The sequence below is a fragment of the Thunnus maccoyii genome, chromosome 9 (assembly GCF_910596095.1).
Source record: "Thunnus maccoyii chromosome 9, fThuMac1.1, whole genome shotgun sequence".
In the NCBI taxonomy this organism is placed as follows: domain Eukaryota; kingdom Metazoa; phylum Chordata; class Actinopteri; order Scombriformes; family Scombridae; genus Thunnus; species Thunnus maccoyii.
Genome location: NC_056541.1, coordinates 15,179,663 through 15,199,010, shown reverse-complemented (window position 1 = coordinate 15,199,010; position 19,348 = coordinate 15,179,663). Strand labels below are relative to the sequence as shown.

Sequence of the window (19,348 nt, the reverse complement as noted above, 5' to 3'; positions counted from 1 at the left end):
GAAGGACTTCAGAGACTGGCGCTATTTAATCTAGAGATTGGGAGGTATGTGGGCCCCAGTGCTTGGGACCAAGCCAAGCGCAGTTTTTGTGCAGTGCCCCAGTGGAAACAGCAGGAGAGGAGGGGCTGTGGGCCAAAGAGCTGTGGCAAGGAGGCATGAAGCTGTTGTAGTGTGATACAGAGAAGGGAGGGCCAAAGCGAAGCAGGGGAGGATTCACAGTGGCGTGAAGTTTTTATACTGAGATACGGAGAGGGAGGGCAGGAAACCGAAGATTAAGAAGTCAAGTAAGGGCAGGTCTGCATTCAAGGGCTGTGCCACGTACTCTGTGCACCCACAAGGCTTTCTGATTCACACACACACACACACAAAGGGTACTAGGCATGCGCAAATGTAGTTTAGTAGTTCATAGGTTTCTCTATAACCAGTTTTACTTTGTTTTATGTAACAATGAGAGCATCAATCAGTTATATTTCAACATAATTCTTATGTTCTACTTTGGCTTCAGGAGTTCTTTAGCAGTCCAAATAGTCAACAGATGCATATTAGCTTGCAACAGGCATACTCTAACATTGTGCCAAACAATATTTTCTCTTTCTTTCTGTCTCTCTGTACACTTGTATATCATCCACCCGTCTCTGTTGGTTCCTATGACAAAACAGCCTGAGATTGTGGAATGTAGCAGCAGCAGCAGTTTTACCTCTCCTCGTGCTATTAGTAAAACATTTAAGGCATCGAGGAGCCAACAAGGGAGAGGAAGAAAAATACAGTATGGTTAAACATTGATAGAGTAGATAGAATGAGGAATGAAGAGGTGTCTGAGATGAGAGGAAAAAAATAATAAGGTATGTATGCTGTCAGTAAGCACAGTTGGGGAATCCCTCAAAGTTAATACAGTTTGCAGTTTGAATAAAAAAGCTCATTGTCCTGAGTGATTGAATGACATTGGGAATGTTATAAACTGAAGCTCTAAATATAATGAATCTGCACAGCGTTGTCAAGGTCAGATCTCCCGCTGTATCCTGAACGTTTGTAATTAGTATTGTGTGTGTGTGTGTGTGCTTTTATTTTTATGTGCCTTAGCTCATTCTGTTTTTTTTCTTTTTTTATGTGAATGTGTAATCACCTCATTGCATCTCAACCACGTCATTTGGTTCCGAATGGGAGTGACAGGAAGGGCACGGCATTTCCTCCCACTCTTTGAAGCTGAGGTCTATGTGTCCCAAAGCGTTGGCTGGACTTGTAGTACTAATCAGAGATCACTGTGTTTTCAACGTGCCCAAATGAAGAGATGTCTGACGTCCCTGAGAGAATGGTGGTTTCCCCATATTTTGTTGGGAAATGACACAAGTGTTGAAATGGGCCTTTTAGTTGTGTGGGTGATGTGGGTTTTGTTTTGCTTCACTGTAGACAAGCAGATTCCTGTGCTTGTGTTTGTATGAATGCACGTATTGTTCAAATAATGGTGTAAGGATGTGTATTTAGCACGATGGGATGATGTCAGAGGAATGCCACACAAATCATTTGTCATTGTCTGTTACCTGCTTTTTTTGTGAAATTAACATTTAGAAGTTAACATATTTTCTCCTGAAGTCACAATTGAGCAAGATCAATGTGCAATTTTTTGTTATTGCTGTTGGGATTTTTCGTCGGCAGGCGAAGGGAGGGTTGCACTACAGCACTTGATGGCAGGCTCTGATAAACCTGCAAACATATCTGTCTCTCAGCACGTCTCATTGCACTTTTATCACCAGCTTCCTTGATTGTTGCTGGGTTTTTTTAAGCAGAATCACAGAAACACATCGCTAAAACAGGCCTCTTACAGACCTGTTTATTGCCAAAATAGTTTTGATATTTCTCCAACTATGAAAATAATATGCACTGATATTAAATTCCTAATCCTCTTGTTTTGGTCAATTCTTTTTAAGCAACACTCAACTCATAGGTGGAGGCTGCCTGAAATAAAATGGGGGGGGCGGGGGGGAAGGATCAAGTAGTTAAACTGCTAGTTCTACTTGCAGTACAGCCAAATGAGGCAGCCATATAGCTGTCACAGGCACTAGGTAAAAATTATGACTGGTGTATGGCTCTTGACCTCTCTAAGTGACACTGGAGGATTTTCAGCTTGACTTCAGTTGACTGCGTTGTTTGTTTATGGGCTAGCAGGAAGTTACATTGGCCATTGCTCCCTTTTGGGAGGAAGCAGTGAGCTGTAGTGCCGGAGGGACTCAGTACCCTGCAGGATAATCCCCTGCTGCCCTGGAGCTCTTTAGTGTGCCACCTGAGCTCTTTTTCATCTTTTATAGGACCAGACCCATGGTTTTGCATGTTTTAACCCATTAACTGGAAATCACATATACTAGCCGCAGTTTCCCACCGCTTACCACAAGTTTGGATTTCCTGCCTTCCACATTGGTTTTCATTAAATTCAGTATGGTATGAAAATCAACATTTTAAAACCTGGTTTACTTCTGTTGTTACATTAATTTTTTTTGTTTAGTTTTTTTTAAAAATCAAAGTTATGTTCTTCCCGCTTTGTAATACAGTTGCAAGGAGTGTATTTATTTCAGACTTGTAGCCAAACAGCAACCTTTTCAATGCAAGAAATTGTTAGTCTCCTCAGCTTGATTTTCTGACAGCAAAGCTCATTAATGCAGTGGCAGCCTCAACTCTTGGATGTCTGAACAACCTTGAATGCACTGCTGCGGAAGGCTCTTTAAAGTGGTGAATGCTCAAAGGTGCATTACCATGTACCGATAACATAATTTTGCATCGTAATGTTCACTGTGATGGATAACAAGTCCCAGACTTCTGCAAGTTGATTTTCACGATGCACTGAAATGACTGGAAACTGATGCTTCCCTTGGACTGAGGAAATAAATCTAAAAACCTGCATACTGTAGAAAATGGTCAACAATAGTGGGATGAATTATGCATAACCAGTAGCATTTGAAAGATAAAGCTGATCACTAAGGAAAGATCATTAACTTTAAGGAAAGGCATTGCTGCTTGTTACCATCTTAAATGGTAAGAAGATGAAATATAATAGCATACCACAAAATGCAAATTAAATAGATTAGATGATAATCTTAACCTGCCCTAGTTTCCAACGTCAGTCTCACTCTTGGCCATGACTCCCCATCACTTCGCACCCTTACTGAATTGCATCTCCTGCCTCCTTGCTGACCTGTGCTGTCCCCTTTTTCCTCTCTGCCTCCTTTCTTCATTTCTTTCATAGTCCTCCCACTGCTTGTCCTCCTCTCTTCCTTCTGATGTCTCAGTGGATTTCTTGCCTTTCTGCTCTCCTCCCCAGTTTGATCCGTGATGTAACTCTAGAAGTGTGCGACACAGACCTGCTCTTTCAGAAGTCAGTTGGGGGGTTCGGGATGGGGAGGGCGGGATGTGGGGGGTCGGATTTTTTGGCACAGGAGACAGCTGTTAATCAAATAGTCAAGGGTGAGGTGTTTCTTTCTTCCCACCTTGAGTGGATCTCCCCCTCTTCTGAAGCCACACAAAGAAGCCCAGCAGGTTGAAAAGGCAGCTCTGCATGCCTGCACCTGGACAGAGGGTGAGGGAGTGTCCTGTACACACTTTTAAAGTGATTGCAAGTAGTTAAGAATTTTAGGTGAGCTTTATTTCTTTTCTCCAGTTACCCTCTGCTGTCCTGTTGAACACAGCTCCAAACCCCACAAGCGCTAGCCAGTGCTATCCATCTGTCCTTGCTTTCTTGTCTCTTTTTCTTGGTCAGAACTTCCTCTGCACTCTTAATGAAGATAGCAGGGTCCAGTTTAGCAAGTGTTTTGTTATTGCAGGAACATTCCTTTCTAGTTATCTGGGGCCTCTCTGCTTCCCTTTTCTATCTGCAGTATAGGTTTACCTGCTCTCTATCTTCTCACTACTGAAGCAGCCACCTTTTAACTCTTACACTGCTTGACAGGAGAGGGTTATACACTGCGGACATGAACAAGAAATACATGAGTATTTCTCTACAGGAAGAATCAGCAAACAATTTATGCATGATAGTTTTTTAATTTAAAATTTATGACCAATTTCAAGGGTGTATATGCTACATTACTCAAAATTATAACCGCTGTTGTATATGCTGTTTTTTTCCAGGTGACATATATGCCTCCATTATGATCAGTGATTGGTAAATGATGGTGTGTTGCTTTGAACTGCCCTCTGATGTGAACCTGCTGGCAACAGCTGGCATATAGTCATACATTTAACAGTAAAACAGACACACTGTGCCATAACTCTGGATCAAAGGCTGTAGCAATACAGGCCTGTCACTGCACACCCATTCTACTAACTAATGGATGAGTCCATAGGACCCATTCCCTGGAGTGATGGATGGGTCCCACTGTATGGCATAGGGGACGCTGCTGCTCTTGGTGTGCATCCTGGGGCGTGTGTGTGATGGTGGAACCTAGAGGATGAGGGTAATTTCATTTGTCTGTGCAAAGCCAGACGGCTTAATGTCCGTGGGACCTCTGCGCTGAACCGGCCAAAATGAGACATTTGAAACAAAGTGCTGCAAAATGCTCTGCGGTAATGCTTCCCATGTCTGGGTTTGCTTTTAGCCTCAGGGAGAGAACTGTGCTCCAGGCTAGTCTACCAGTTGCTTTCACCCTATAAGCTGTTTTTTTTTTAAATCACAATGTTGCTTCATTTAAACCATGTACAGTTATTATTATAATAATTTAAGGACATTTTTGACTCAATTCTATCTTCTGCGTACCTCCTTCATTATATAAGCCTGCTTAAAATACAAGTCTGGCGATATTTTATATTTTTCTTATTGTCAACAAATCCTACGGAAAGACCAAAACCAACAATGACTTGATCCTGCTAACAAAGTATTGTCTGTGTAGTCAACACCTGATTTAGCTTATTCCTTTGTGGCATAGACCTTCATTGTTGTCCAAAAAACTATTAAAAACACATGAATGAGCTACACCATTACCATGGGTGACATGTTCTTTCATTACTCTTAACATGGACACAGTAGTCTATTTTGAGCAAATCCCACATACTGTACTGTACACTGTCCTGCTGCTGTAAATACTCACCAGTGCACCAGATCCATAGTCCTCAACAAATGCATTATTTGCTCCTGTTTGAGTCACGTTTTGTTTAAAAAAAGCTACAACATCCTGTTGGTTTAAGAAGATTATTAAGCCTTTTATAAAATGAAAAGTATGTATTTGTGACTCATTTTTTAAAGACTGATATCTTCAGTAGGTATAGATTTGGAGGCTTGGTGCTGAAAGTCCTAAAATATAGAATATCATGAGTCTTACATCTTTAAGCATTTCACTTTACAGTTACTTTGTGCTGCATTCTTCCTCAAGTGTCAACATCTGTTGATTAACACCCCGTCAGTGCCACCTCTTGTTAAGGTATTTCTTCAGTGTGAATAATACAATTTTGTACATTGTTACTTGTCAAAATGATAATTACTGTACACATGTTCCAGTGATCATCTATTGTAGTATTGTGTAAATGAGTTTTTGCAAATGTATTTACACCTTTAGCCCACAGTATATCAACCAGATGCAAGGTTTGTCTGACAGGCAGACAGCCTAGCCAGGTGGCAGCATGAAACCTGTAGAGGAGAAAAAGCTCTGCTCACTGGCTAATTTCACTTCGATCTCGCCTTCATCCATCTTTCCATTCTGTCAAACACTTCATATATAGCCTCGCAGTACTGAGCAGTCTCACTTTCCATCTCCTCACCGTCTCATTCTCTCATGTTACATAACATAGAAAAAAAGAGTATTATTTATTATGCCATAGGCAAGAAATTAGAATCCTGTGAAATAGATTTGTCCTGTCTTTTTCATTGAAGCAGTAGTTGTATTGCATTAGGAAAGCCTGTGAAACTGTGGATGTGTGAACTGTAGGATTTTGATCATGATATTATGTTTGTCTTTGGGTAGGTACAGTATGTTTATAGAATTCCACTTTTCTCATTGCCACTTATTGCTTGTCCTTTTTGGAAGTATCTTTGTATCCTGTGCTTTTTTTAACACTAATTTCTTGCTGTTTGGTCTCCAGTATATTGACAACATACCAGCCATGTAACCCCTGAAGGATAGCTTACCCTTGTAGACAAAGAAGTGTCCATACTGTTTTAAATCCGTGCCCTAGGATCACTGCTCCAGCATCCTGCACACACACAGACACCCCCTTACTCAAGAACATTCCTCTGGCATGACATCAGAGTTTGGACTCTGTACTAAACAAGGAACAAACCGCACTGTGGATTGTTTTACTGTTAAGAGAGGAAGGATCAGACATCTGCTATCACTTCCCAGCTGATACGGATTCAAAGAAGCTTTGCTGAAAGTATGTGGGTGTGTGTGTGGATGTGTATGGAATCAAAATAGGGTCATGAGTATTGTAGTTGTGTATTACCGTATCTGAATTTGTGAAAACATATTGTACGAATACATTCAAATGTGTGAATGTGTAAAAACGTTATGATTAAATGAATTCAAATGTTTGAATGTATAAAAAAAAAAACATTTAATTTTTGAATCCATAAAAAGATCTGCAGCTGTGCATGACATTTTGTGAACGTATGAAAAAGATTTGCACAAATAATTTTCAATGTGTGAGTGCATATAGAAGATTTGCACCAAGGTTTGCAGTTACACATCAAAGGTTTGCAGTTGCAAAAAAGGTTTGCAGCTTATTTATTTTATTTAATCTTTATTAAATCAGGCAGTCTCATTGCGATTAAGATCTATTTTCCAAGAGAGACTTGAGAACAAGAAACATTCATAAGACAAGAACACAATCAGCAGACAGAAATAACTACACAATAAACAGGGAATTAATAAAAACAGTTACAAGAACCATAAAAAACATCAGATAGTGAAAAAATCTCCAAGGGGAATTAAGACTCAAGTTGGAGGGCAGTTTGCAGTTCATTCCATTTAAAAGGTGCATAATACCTGAAACCAGTTCTGCTAGCATTAGTCCGTACATGAGGGAAATTTAACATTAAGTAGTTACTGGATGGTGTACTGTAGTTACTAGATTTAAATGAGAGAAGAGATGTGAGGTAGTTTGGAAGCATCAACAGTACAGCTTTATAGATGAATAAAATGAGATGGCTATTTCTTCTTGACTGAAAAACAGTCCAACCAACATTGTGATACAGAGAACAATGATGAGTACGAAATGCGTCATTTGTACTAAAGTGTCATGCATTGTGATACACAGGGTTTAACTGCTGAAGTGTTGATGGAGCAGCATGATAATACAGAATATCTCCATAGTCAAGGACAGGCATGAAGGTTGAATGCAATAATTTTACGGTTGGAAGACGGAAGACAACCTTCGATTCTATACAAGAAACCTAGTTTGATTTTTAATTTTTGAGTCAAATGTTGAATGTGAATCTTAAATGATAGTCTGCTGTCAAGCCAAATTCCTAAGTATTTGTATGACTCAGCAAGAGTAATATGGGTGCCATTTAAAGTTTTAATGGCAGGTTAGAAAACTAGCCTGTGATTAAGGAGTGATAATTGGAAAGCACCAAAGGCAGACTGAAGGTGAGTCAGGGCCTGGGCTGGGGAGGAGCCTGGGGCATATAAAACTGTATCATCAGCAAAAAAAATGGACATTGAAGCATTGATTAGGAAGAATTATGTTATTTATGTATAATATATTTTACTGTTAGGAGTTAGCTGGCATTAGCGTCTAGCCTGTCTCTGTAAACAAATGTGTATGTGAGTTACTGTAACATTGGAGCCTGCTGGAAACAAACAGGTTGTACATGTCTGCATGTTAGTGACAGAGATGCCAAGACAAACTATAGCCTGCATGTTTAACTATATTTTAGTAACCTGCACCAGACTAATCCTCACTGACTACATGCTGTGACAGTATAACTTTACAGGCTATGAACACATCCACTGTATGACACTGGGGAAAACATGGTTACATGTATTTTGATTTTTAGGCTGACACAACACAACACTTTATACCTACTGCAGTGGAATACTTTAAATTTGCCTATAGCTGTATGTATTTAGGACATGAAACTTTCAGTGAACTGATCACTAAAGCTTTTTCTGCGTTGTATTCAGAGTGAGCTACAAGGAGCCAATGTGTGTTTGTCTGCTGTCATCTGATCAACTAATAGAAGACGTCTCGCTGCCAAAAATTTTCAGATCCACCATACAAAGTGTACTGAAATGATCAATGGTGTGTTGGCACTGTATTTTCTTAAAAGACTGGTGGCTGATATTGATGACAACAAATACAGCCTCTGTCTTGATGAAAGCATTGCTGTAAGTGTCTCAAAGTACTTTGGGATCATAATTTGGTATTTTAGTAAGGTCAAGGGAAATATGGTGGCCACTTACCAAGGCCTTCTTGAGATGGAGGGAGGGGATGCTGGATCAATAGCACAGGCATTTGTAGCTTTTCTTGGTAAGTGTGGCCTTAAGAGGGAGAACCAGCTTGGCACTGGTAAAGATAATGTATCTGTGATGACAGGAGTGTACAATGGTGTGCACAAAATTCTGAGAGAGGAGAGTGACTTAAAACATCTGGTCCTCATTCGCTGTGTGTGTCACTCACTACAATTAGCTGTAAATTCTGCCTCCAAAAACACAATTCCTTGTTAGAGAAACCTATAATTGGTTCTTAATTTCACCAAAACCCAGAGAGGCATACCAGGCTGTCTTTGAGACAATAAACTGCGGGGAGAAGCCTTTACTGATAACTAAGGTCTATGCCACACGTTGGCTTTCCATAGAGCCTGCCATGTCCAGAACCCTGGATCGGTGGGAGGAATTAAAATTGCATTTCAACCTCACCATGGCAAGTGAACACTGCTACATGGCAGATGTTCTACATTTCATGCACAGTGACACACAGAACCTCCTGTACCTCACTTTTTTAAAAATCTATAATTAGTGAGTTGCAGTCTGTTGTTAAAGCTTTTGAGAGGGAACATACGGATCCGCTCAAGCTGCTTGACTCTTTAATGAGGCTTACAAAGTCTTTCTGCAGCAGAGTCATCAAACCAATAGCAAAAATTGATGTGCTCAAAGAGCCAATAGACAGACTCACCTCTCCCAAGCCATACCTTGGCTATACATTTGAGTCCAAGGCAGCACAGCTGAACCTCTCTCCTGAGGAGGAGGATTGTATGCGAAGGAGATGTGTGAGGTACACCATCTCCTTAGCGAATGAACTAAGAGCAAGGCCCCCAGATAATGTGGAGATATTGTATCATGTCTTTGTTCAATGTGGGGGAGACACTAAAGCACGACAAGAGCCTGGAAGACATGACCAAACTTACAAGTGTGTTCTTGGATATTGCCTGGCCACAGTGGACAAAATTATTAATCAATGGAGGTCTATTCACCTTCAGAAATTGAAGGAAACAACAAACACTATGGCATTCTGGGCTGAGGTGAAGAAACACGGGGATGCAGCAGGCATAAACCCATATGAAGACTTATTGGTGTCCTCTCTCTCCCAACCTCAGCTCTATTTTATATATTAGATATGGTTTGAGGCTGGCTGGAGGTACATGCTATAAGCACAAACTGCCAGATAAGGTGCTGCAGCTCTTTGGCACTTCAGCTGCCTATTCATTTAAGTCATGTCGTGCAGCAGATTCTAGCTCTTCCTCTGCATCCAACATTTTCCCACAGGGGGAGAGCACTGATGATATGAATCTCGTGGATGATGATGAATTCTGTCTGAGCACCCTGATGGAGTGATGTGGAATCAGACGAGAATCACAAACAGGTTTACAGTATTGTTAAATAGTTTTGTTTTTTCCCACACACAATGACTTTGCTTTGGTGTTGTGACGTAGGCTATAACAAAAAAACAAAACAAAAACAACTCAGATCAGATAAAACAACAAAAATGTAGACTATCCACATTTATACACCCCCTGTTTCTTAAGGTTGGAATAGAGATTAGGTTAGCTCAGCAGTCAGGGTAAGAGTAAGTTTAAGTTTCCATCCTTTTGTATCTTTTCAATTTGCTGTGTACATATTTGTCTGGCAAATTACCACATATAAATGTAGGCCCTATAGTTCATTAACTCCTGTCTACTAAATTATAATAGTATTTGCACGTTATTTGCGCACGGTTTGACTTTAATCCGTTAATCAATATATGCATACTGTTGTTCTTTTGTAAATATGGACATAGTTTGTGTGTGTGGCTTTTATCCTGAGTGGCAGCACACCACCTGGTCTTTACATACTGTTATTTGTCTGTTAAGCCACTAAATAGTTCTTGTAAGTTTCCATCCTTTTGTATCTCTTTAATTTGCTGTGTACATATTTGTGGCACCCATGTCTACCAAATTATCACATATAAATGTATAGTTGTTTGAAGTTACCTCTCGAGCTTAAACATAACGTTTGTTAAAAGGGTAGGCATTATAAGCTGCAGCTTTTTTTCAGACCGCAGGAAAAAAAAACCCTTTAAGATGTGTTATTGTGCTGTTTTGAGCTCCTCTATTTAACTATCGGTCTCTTTTTGTGTGTGTGTATTTATGTATAAAAAATGAATTTGTATGCAGACCAAAAAATAAATTCTAATATTAAATTCTAGTATTTGCGTGTAGTTTAATTCCACTTTGTGACAATTTCAGTCCGTTAATCAATATGCACATACTGTTATTCTTTTGAAAATACGCACATAGTTTTTTGTAAATATGCAGTTTGTTTGTATGGTTTTATCCTGAGTGGCGGCACACCACCTGGCCTGTATACATACTCTTAGTTGCCTGTCAAGCCGCCGATAGACTTGCTTTTTATCAATGCAGTGCATTCACCAACGTCATTGTTCAACTATTGATGGCGCAATTTAAAACTTAAAAAAAAAAAAAAAATATCTGGAGGATTAAAAGGTTTATCCACTAGGGGGAAGATTACGACTGATCATCCCTAACTGAAAACGGAACATTCTTCTTGTGGTTTGTTACCCAGACGGACGCTGTGCACTGTGTAAGAGAAAAAATAAGAAAGATATTTGGTCGCTTCTAACTTTCTCTCTTAGTGATCATTTTACATGTGAATATAGTGGAAATCACAGCAGAGCCATTGTCTTTAAAGTATGTGAATGGTGATTTTGTCAGACGCTGTTGCGGTTATAAAATTTGAATTTTAGTAGTGCGAAGTAGAAGCTTGGAAATGACTTGGAAGTGACTTCTGGTTAACATGTAGTCTTAATGGGCCGAGTTTCAGTCACTATTTCATACTCGTCCCGTTGTCTGACAACAGAAACAGAAAAGTATGTAAATGAGAACAGCCTTATTGGGAATTCAGCTGTATTATAATACAGTATATGTGAGCACAGAGAGTGGGAGAAAAGCAACCGGATATCAAGGGCTGACACCATCTGGCACTAGGCAGAATGCAAATACAACAAGATGACGTCACAAATATGCTAATTAGCACATGATGTCAACCAGCGACATTTCGAGCAGGCTTTAGCTAATTTCCATTGAAAGTACTTGGCAACACTGCACTGCATATCAACACAGCTGATTTGTTCATTGCCTGTAAAGTTATACTGTCACAGCATGCAGTCAGTGAGGATAGTCTGGCACAGATTACTAAAATATAGTTAAACATGTAGGCTGTAGTTTGTCATGGCATCTTTGTGACTAACAAACAGACATGTACAGCCTGTTTTTTTCCAGCTGGCTCTAATGTTACAGTAACTCACATACACATTTGTTTACAGAGACAGGCTAGACACTAATGCTAGCAAACTCCTCACAGTAAAGTACAGAGACACACGCATATCAATTGTAATAATATTAGCAAAAAACTCTATATTTAATTTATGATACCAGCAATTTGACCCCGCTGCAATAACATTGGTCTCTAACTCCAGGAGGTAACGTTAAAAAAAGACATCACAGGGTGGGACACATTAACCATAGGTTGGCTAGCTAACACATAGGTTAGCTAGCTAACATGAATTAGCTAATGTTAGCGCTTGTTCCAGTGGATCTCTGTCAAACCACCATGCTGTTATTAAGCTGGTTAAAACTTTAACCCAGCTCAGTTCTATGTGAAAAAAAAGACAGAAACAGATTCACTTGTGGTCTGGGAGCTCCGGCTGAACTCATGGAAGCTGAAGGTGTAAAGTTAGGTCATGCCTCGAAGAGAGCAGTAATTTTCCACAAGGTAAAGTTTGGCTGCAGCCTCAGACTCAGCAAAGAGTGAGTCTGTTATTGAATAGTGAAATGATAGTCCTGATTGGATAGTCAAATGATGTTAATCAGAGCATCCCCATTGTCTATTAAGGAGGAAGCGTAAAATGTGGGACAAAAGTACTTGTACTCATAGGTTTGATTTGTACTTGTACTTATGATTCATAGCTGTAAACTTCATTCACACACTCAATGGAGTTCTGTGTGAACTTTTCACCCACAAACATATAGATGTGTAACTGCAAACCTGATGTGTAACTGCAAACCTTTGTGCAAATGTTCTTTATGCACTCTCAGATTGGAAATTATTTGTGCAAATCTTTTTCATTTGTTCACAAAATGTCATGCACAGCTGCAGATCTCTTTACGGATTTAAAAATTAAATCTGTTTGTTCAGATATTTTTTTTACATTCAAACATTTGAATTCATTTGATCAAAACGTTTTTTTACACATTCACACATTTGAATGTATTCATACAAAATGTTTTCGCACATTCAGATGTGATACTTATGACCCTATTTTGTTTCCATAGCTGTGCATTTCTGTTCCTGTGACTTTCTGCTGGCGTATGTGGGTAGTCTGTTATGTTTGCACTTTATGCAGTTATTGCATCTTCAAGTATATATACTGTATGTGTGTTTGAGTGTATGTGTGTGTGTACAAAAACATTCTTGACCTCATCAGGTTATGACCCACATGGATCCCATCAGCGTAATAGAAACCTGATCTGCTTAGATCCAGCTATCTATGTATGCATGAATGGGCTTTTGAGGTTAAGCAGTTGACAACAGCTAGAAACAACAGTATAACCTTGAAACCTGACATTTATTTCTCATGTGCCGGCACTTCAAGGCCTCATTTCCTCCAGACTTGAGCAGCAGAGTTGCCTCCTTGTTCTTGATGACCTCTGATATCTTTTCTGTTATTTATTTTCAGGCTCTGATGCGATGCAGTGTACAGTATGCGGGTGGGGCGGCTCTCTGGGGGCCCCAGGCTGGCCCCCGTTCATGTGATCAGGCCCTACATGGAGTGGCATTTGGCCTGGCCCTATGGGGCCCCGTCTGGGAGCAGAGAGCTGATCTGCAGCCAGCCTGGAATGCCAGACATTTGAAGTCAGACTTGTTAAAAAAGAACGAAGGGTGGTAGGAGTTTGGTCAAATAGGCCCCTGTGTCTAAAATAGCCCACAGACTCTGTCCGAGAGGGAGGGGAAGGAGACAAAGCTTCTTCCCGTAAGCTGACATTAGGAAAGGCCAACCTTTGCTTGAATAGAAAAGAATAGACAAAGCTGTACTTTGTGTGTATGTTGTCTTTCGTGTGGCTTTTGTCCATCTACTTACCTGTCTGTCTTTGTGTCTTAAAAGTGCGTGTTTGCATGTTTCTGTATGGGTATGCAGTAGTGTGAACAATGTGTGAAAGGTATGCTGTAACAGCATTTGTGTCCTAATGGTTCAGCAGTTCAACAGTTATCACACCAGGGAGCTGATACTGCACTTGGGGAAAGAGCAAAAAACTCATCACACAGTATGACAGTCGGAGGATGCTCTCTCTCTATTTCTCTCTCTTTCTTTACCTCGCTCTACCTCCTTCTCTCATTTTCTTTCTGTTTTTCTCTCTCTCTCCATAAGTATCTATCAGATAACCTGTTCGTTCGCCTTCTGTCTTCCTTTTTCTCTGTGCTTTCACGTTTTTTCCCTATATTTATCTCCACCTCATTGTGTTTTATCTATTTCTTTATTTTGTGTCTTGCCTTGTCACTCACTCATTTACACATACAATATACACACTCAGTTCTCATCATTTTTTTCCCTCGTCCCTTACTCTCATGGGGCTGTTTTAGTGGTGTCCCAGCTATGAGCTGAGCTGGGCTGGGGATGTCAATTACGGGACTATGATAGGGCCCCTGCTGCATTATGCATGGAAGTGTCCCGCTGGGGAAAAAATGGCCTACAGCCAGGAACGATGGATGGAGGGATGGAGGGATGAATAATGGATGGAGAGATGGAGGAGCGAAACACTGTTGCAATCTGTGTCTCACCAAATTGAAGACTTGCCCTGGCTCACACCTCTGAAGCTCAGGGCCAAGTCACCAAGGGTGACTCGGCGTCATGAGGTTGTTGTGAGAAAGCACAGGATAGCTTTAATCAGTAATTCATTTTGTGCATTGAGACCCATTGGGGGTACTGGCATCAGAAAGGTTACCTAAGGTCTTTTGTCTGTTATTCCATCTGCAGACAGCCTTTTAATGTGATCAGTTTTGTTTATTCCTTTCTGGATATGAATTCACACAACTGTTGGTAAGCTTTTGGATATGAATGTGTGTATATGCGTATGTATGAGTTTCAGCATGCAAGGGTATATGCGTGAGAAATGCCACACAGAAGCAATCAAAAAAAAGAAATATAATTAACAGAAGAGACCAAATTTGTTATGTTTGGCATCCAATTAAGTCTCAGAGATTGTAAATCCATTTTTTTAATGTATTGTTTAGAAGAATGTGACTAAACAGAGAAGAGTAGAGTTAATCTTTATTTCATCAAAGGGAAATGTATTGCACAGCAAGCAGTCAATTAATAAATGAAGAAAATCCGATCAATTAAAAACAGACACAAGACAGGGGCAACAAATATCAATCATATACATTCAAGGTGTCAATGGCATCACTCATCAAAACATCAAAAAATTTGCAGAAATCTGAAAATGATTAGCAACACTGAGACACCAAATTTGGATCTTTTTGTAGACTTTTTTCCTCTCTACTACCTCAGTGAGTATCTTTAATCCTGCATTTATATAAAAGAAAACATACCTCTGCATAGACTTTTTGTTGAGGGTTTTCTAGATCAGAACATTTGCCTTCTTGAAAGAGTCTGTAGCACAAGTAAAAAATGAGCTATTAAGAGTGGAGAGCAGCTGTGGACTTGAGCCTACAACTTTGTAATTTATTTCAATATTTGCTTTTTGTGTCATTTTAGAAAAGCATCTTAACAGCACCACAAAGCTTATTCTGATGTAGAAAAGGGAGGGATGTTATTTTAAATTCACTTCTGTAGATTTAAGAAAAATCCAACACAAGCAGCAGTCACAAGATAATCAGGAATGATACGTAAAAATTGTCATGTATGGTGATGAGCACAAATGTAACATATGATTTATAAAAAAAAAAATTTGTTTTTCAAATATTTTGATCAAAGGATGCCAGCCAGTGTGTGATGCAAGATGTGGACCTGAAGTGGAGGATCTATGTTGAATCAATGTAATTGTTGGTGTAAATAGGAACTTTCATGAGCCATATTATTTCTTATAACAGTAAAACGGGAGAAATTGTAAGCAGATAAGCAGGTAAGCATGTGCAATAATGTCAGTATTTGCTTTGAAATGAATGCTTAATAGCTTGAAAATAGCACAGAAATTTTGTATTGGTAATCAGGGACAAACATTCATCCCCACAGTAGATATTACATTCAGATCTGTAGCGGAGATGAAAGGTGTACACACAAGTGCAGGTACTACATATGCATGGAAGCATGTGAAAGTCTTCTCATGCATGTATCCCTGACAGGTCCCTGATGTCAACTAATGTCAGTCAGTGTATCAGTGAACGTGAAAGATGCTGTTGTTGTTCATCCCCACCATGGTGGGATGACACTATTTGTCACTGTAGTGATGGATTCCGCCTCCCTCGGAGGAGCATGTGCAAGCGCCGTCTCTGAAAGGCTGTCTTTGTGTTTCACACTCACTCACTCACACACACAGAGACACACACATACGCACTGCTGGAACTGACAACAAAGGCGTGCTTATCCAATTGTGGGGGAATAAGATTAGGCTACAAAGAAACTCATAAGGCTAATGTTAGCATCTCCTGCTCCAGTGAGAGCCTTTGTTTGTGTAATCAGGAAAAACATGGGATTAGATTTGAGATGCTGTCTCGGAAATGATGCCCATAAGACCCTATTGTATGATGTTGACATGTTCCTAAATAACAGAAGGCGATGGCCTGCCTGCTATCTGATAAACAATCCTTGGGGAAATAAAGAGTAGTTGTGTTCTTCAGATATCCGATTGTGTTTTGCTCCAAAATAGACTGTCTGGCAGACCCAGCCTAACCTATGTCTTAACTCACTGTTTTCTTTTATAATTGACTTAGCTTGTCACCATAATTGGGTTATGGAAAGGAAAGAAAATAACTCCTCTGTCATCTGGTGTTTTAAGATGCTAATCTTTCCTCGATGAGAGCAGCTCATTTTACAGCTTACTGTAATTCATCAATGGCAGCAATTTGTGGTTTTATTGTAGCTGTGGGAGTAGACTGTCAATCCAACAGGTGAAGTAATTGAAGCTGATGAGTCTCTTGAGTTGGGAGTGGGGCCACTAAAAAGTAAAGCTGTCTTTCTGAGGGACAAAATGCTATATTCTATAATTAATACCGCTATATATTGACTATGCTTAAAAACCCTGACGTGAAACACACACAGACATTTGCTCTGTAATGTAGAAGCATCTTTAACATGTTTGTCACAGTAGTAGGGTGGTATGACCTCTTGAAATGTTCTTTGCAGAAGGGACGTGCAGTTTGCCATAAATTCTCACACCAGTGTCAGGTCAATAGTGGTCGGGACACTTAAGATCTAGAGAGTGTGAAAGGAACTCTAGACAGTCCGGTGTTGTTATATGGGCCAGGAGAAAGAGAGACCATTCATTCTCACCTCTGTGACCCCTCTTCCATTCTTCTGTTGAAGAATAGCCTGCCTCTCACGCACAGTCGGCCCTAAGCCCCTCAGGGCACCCAGAGCCTGTTACATAAGACAGAAGTAAAGAATGCTCCAGAAAAGTTTTCAGCCATGACCTTGGCTTTGACAGAGCACTCCTATTGGTCCTGTTGTGCCTGCGCTGTCTCATAGTTAAAAGTCACATGTCCTGTATTCCTGTGTCTGTGTAAACTGAGGGTGAGGTAAATGTGCAGAATGTTTCTGGCAGTTCTTGTGTAATATCAAGAATAATCCGGTATCAAAAAGGTGATTGAATTTCTGTCAATCGACTAATTGATTAATAGATAAATTCTTCCAGCTCTGATCATAATTTTTAAATAAGTTTAGAGTATGTAGTTCTTCTGAAATAGCTGAATACTTGACTCTAAAATATTTTTCTAATTCTTAGAAAAGGCCCATTAGGGAAAAAAAAATCATGACCTCCAACATGTTGCATAATTTATTAAGAACAAAAAAGAAAACTTTATGATTATTTACAACTTCAATTTCACTGCTGAACTCAAGTTTAACTACTAGTATCTGAATGAAATGTGTGGCTGTGTGTTCCCATTTCAGCAGTTGTTCAGTGTTCTTTGCTGGCAAGCATGCAACACTGAAATAAACTTTCCAAACCCGTGTCAAACCGGAAAGTTGAGGGGAAAACTACAGTCTTAATTTAGCCCTTTTAAAAATCAGATATGAAAAATGGACATTAGGGGAAACCATTATCTATACAGAAGAGTATTTACCAACTCACATTTGCTAACCATTATATTGGAATGAAGCTACTCACAGCTTTACTACAACTTCTAAATTATTTTGTGGCTCATAGCTTTGATAAAATGTTCTGTTGGCACACACACACATGCACTTTTGTTTATTTTATCCCTCTGTATAAATAGATAAAGCCTCATGTTTTTGGCACCACTTAATGTGCTTTTAAGCTTTTTTGTTTATTTTATCCAAATGAACATTTACAGTATATTATATCTATATAAGGGTGCATAGATGCAGTGTTTTCCTACTTCTGTTTTTTTTTACATGCATTCTTGATGCAAATAATCTAGAAACATATCAGAACTGTAAACATATGTTTAATACCCGTGAGAGAATTGTGCAAAGTATATCTTCATTAACGTAACTGTCCAATAAATCAGTTGTGTTATGACAGTTATTACAGATGCTTATAATTTTAAAAATAGGAACATATATCAGACTCTGTTCTCAATATTTTCCCTTCCGTCTCCATAAAGATTTTGAAAGGGTAACGAGTGGATGTATAATTATCTTTTATTGTAAAAGTCATGACAACTTCTAAACCCTCTTTAAACTTTAAATTTGCAGCTCTTCCTTGAAGTCATGTCTAGAAACAAAAGTGGATTTTACCCATTGGCGGTTTACAATTTTAGTCCTGGGAACATGATGTTCTCGGTTAATGTTTGTACGGGGCAGTAAAGTTTGGCAAGAATGCCGCCCTTTGCTAAACATAATGTAGAAGATGGAGAAAGGGATGGGCAGTTAGTAACTCCCATACTCATTAGTACACACACACATGTTGGGTTGTCTTTCCTGGCGTGTTGAGGCAAAACTTTCTGTAATCATAGGTGTGGAACATTACCTCAGTTTTTCTTTGATCTTTTTAGAGGGTGGTACAGTATGTCTTCATTGTGCTTAGTTTTTATTTCTTTGAGCATTTTTGCATCTCAATTATTTGCAGTTTGAATAATTCTTCTTTTTTTCCTGTTAGCTCTTGTCTACCCCTATGTATTTTCTTGTCTTTCTCTCATTTATATAACCTTGTACAAACATTTTCTTTCCTCCCATACTATTTTCTAATCCATGTCCCTTTTTTATTCCTCACTCCCTCACTTATTTCTCACTCCTTTCCTCCCTTTATATAATTTATATCTGGCTTCATCTTTCTTGTTCATCACTTCTCTTTATTTCTGTCATTTGTCTTCCCCAGCCCCCATATAATTTTCCTGTCCCAGAGCGTGCTGTGTGCTGGGAGTCCTGGTTCTGAAGAAACTGCCTTGGGTCTGTGTGGGTCCAGGCTGTGCCATGAGATCGCCCACTCCTGGTTTGGCCTGGTCATCGGAGCCAGAGACTGGACTGAGGAATGGATCAGCGAGGGCTTCGCCACCTACTTGGAGGACATTATCTGGGCCAAAGCACAGCAAGTACTGTACACTAAAATTGCTGCCCTATTATTGTAGTTTACTACAGCTATTTCATGAAAGTAACTTAATTGTGGCCTTTTGTAGACTGTCACTCAAGGTCGACTAACACTTCTAGATTACGGTATGAACTTTCAGATACACCAGTGTAGCCAACTTTTTAAGTCTAGTTTGTTGTGGCTGTCTTGAGAAGGTCTCCTCTGACAGAA

The 19,348-nt window shown here is 39.6% G+C and overlaps 1 protein-coding gene across 3 annotated transcripts in view; it reads left to right on the top strand.

The window, feature by feature from the left end:
• The window catches only part of LOC121903918 (aminopeptidase O (putative)), an 80,722-nt gene that overhangs the window by 8,845 nt on the left and 52,529 nt on the right, over positions 1 to 19,348 (top strand). For all 3 annotated transcript variants that reach the window (XM_042421332.1, XM_042421333.1, XM_042421331.1), the window contains exon 7: positions 18,929 to 19,142. In XM_042421332.1, coding sequence (XP_042277266.1) covers positions 18,929 to 19,142 — 214 coding nt within the window. The remainder of the gene's footprint in view (positions 1 to 18,928; positions 19,143 to 19,348) is intronic.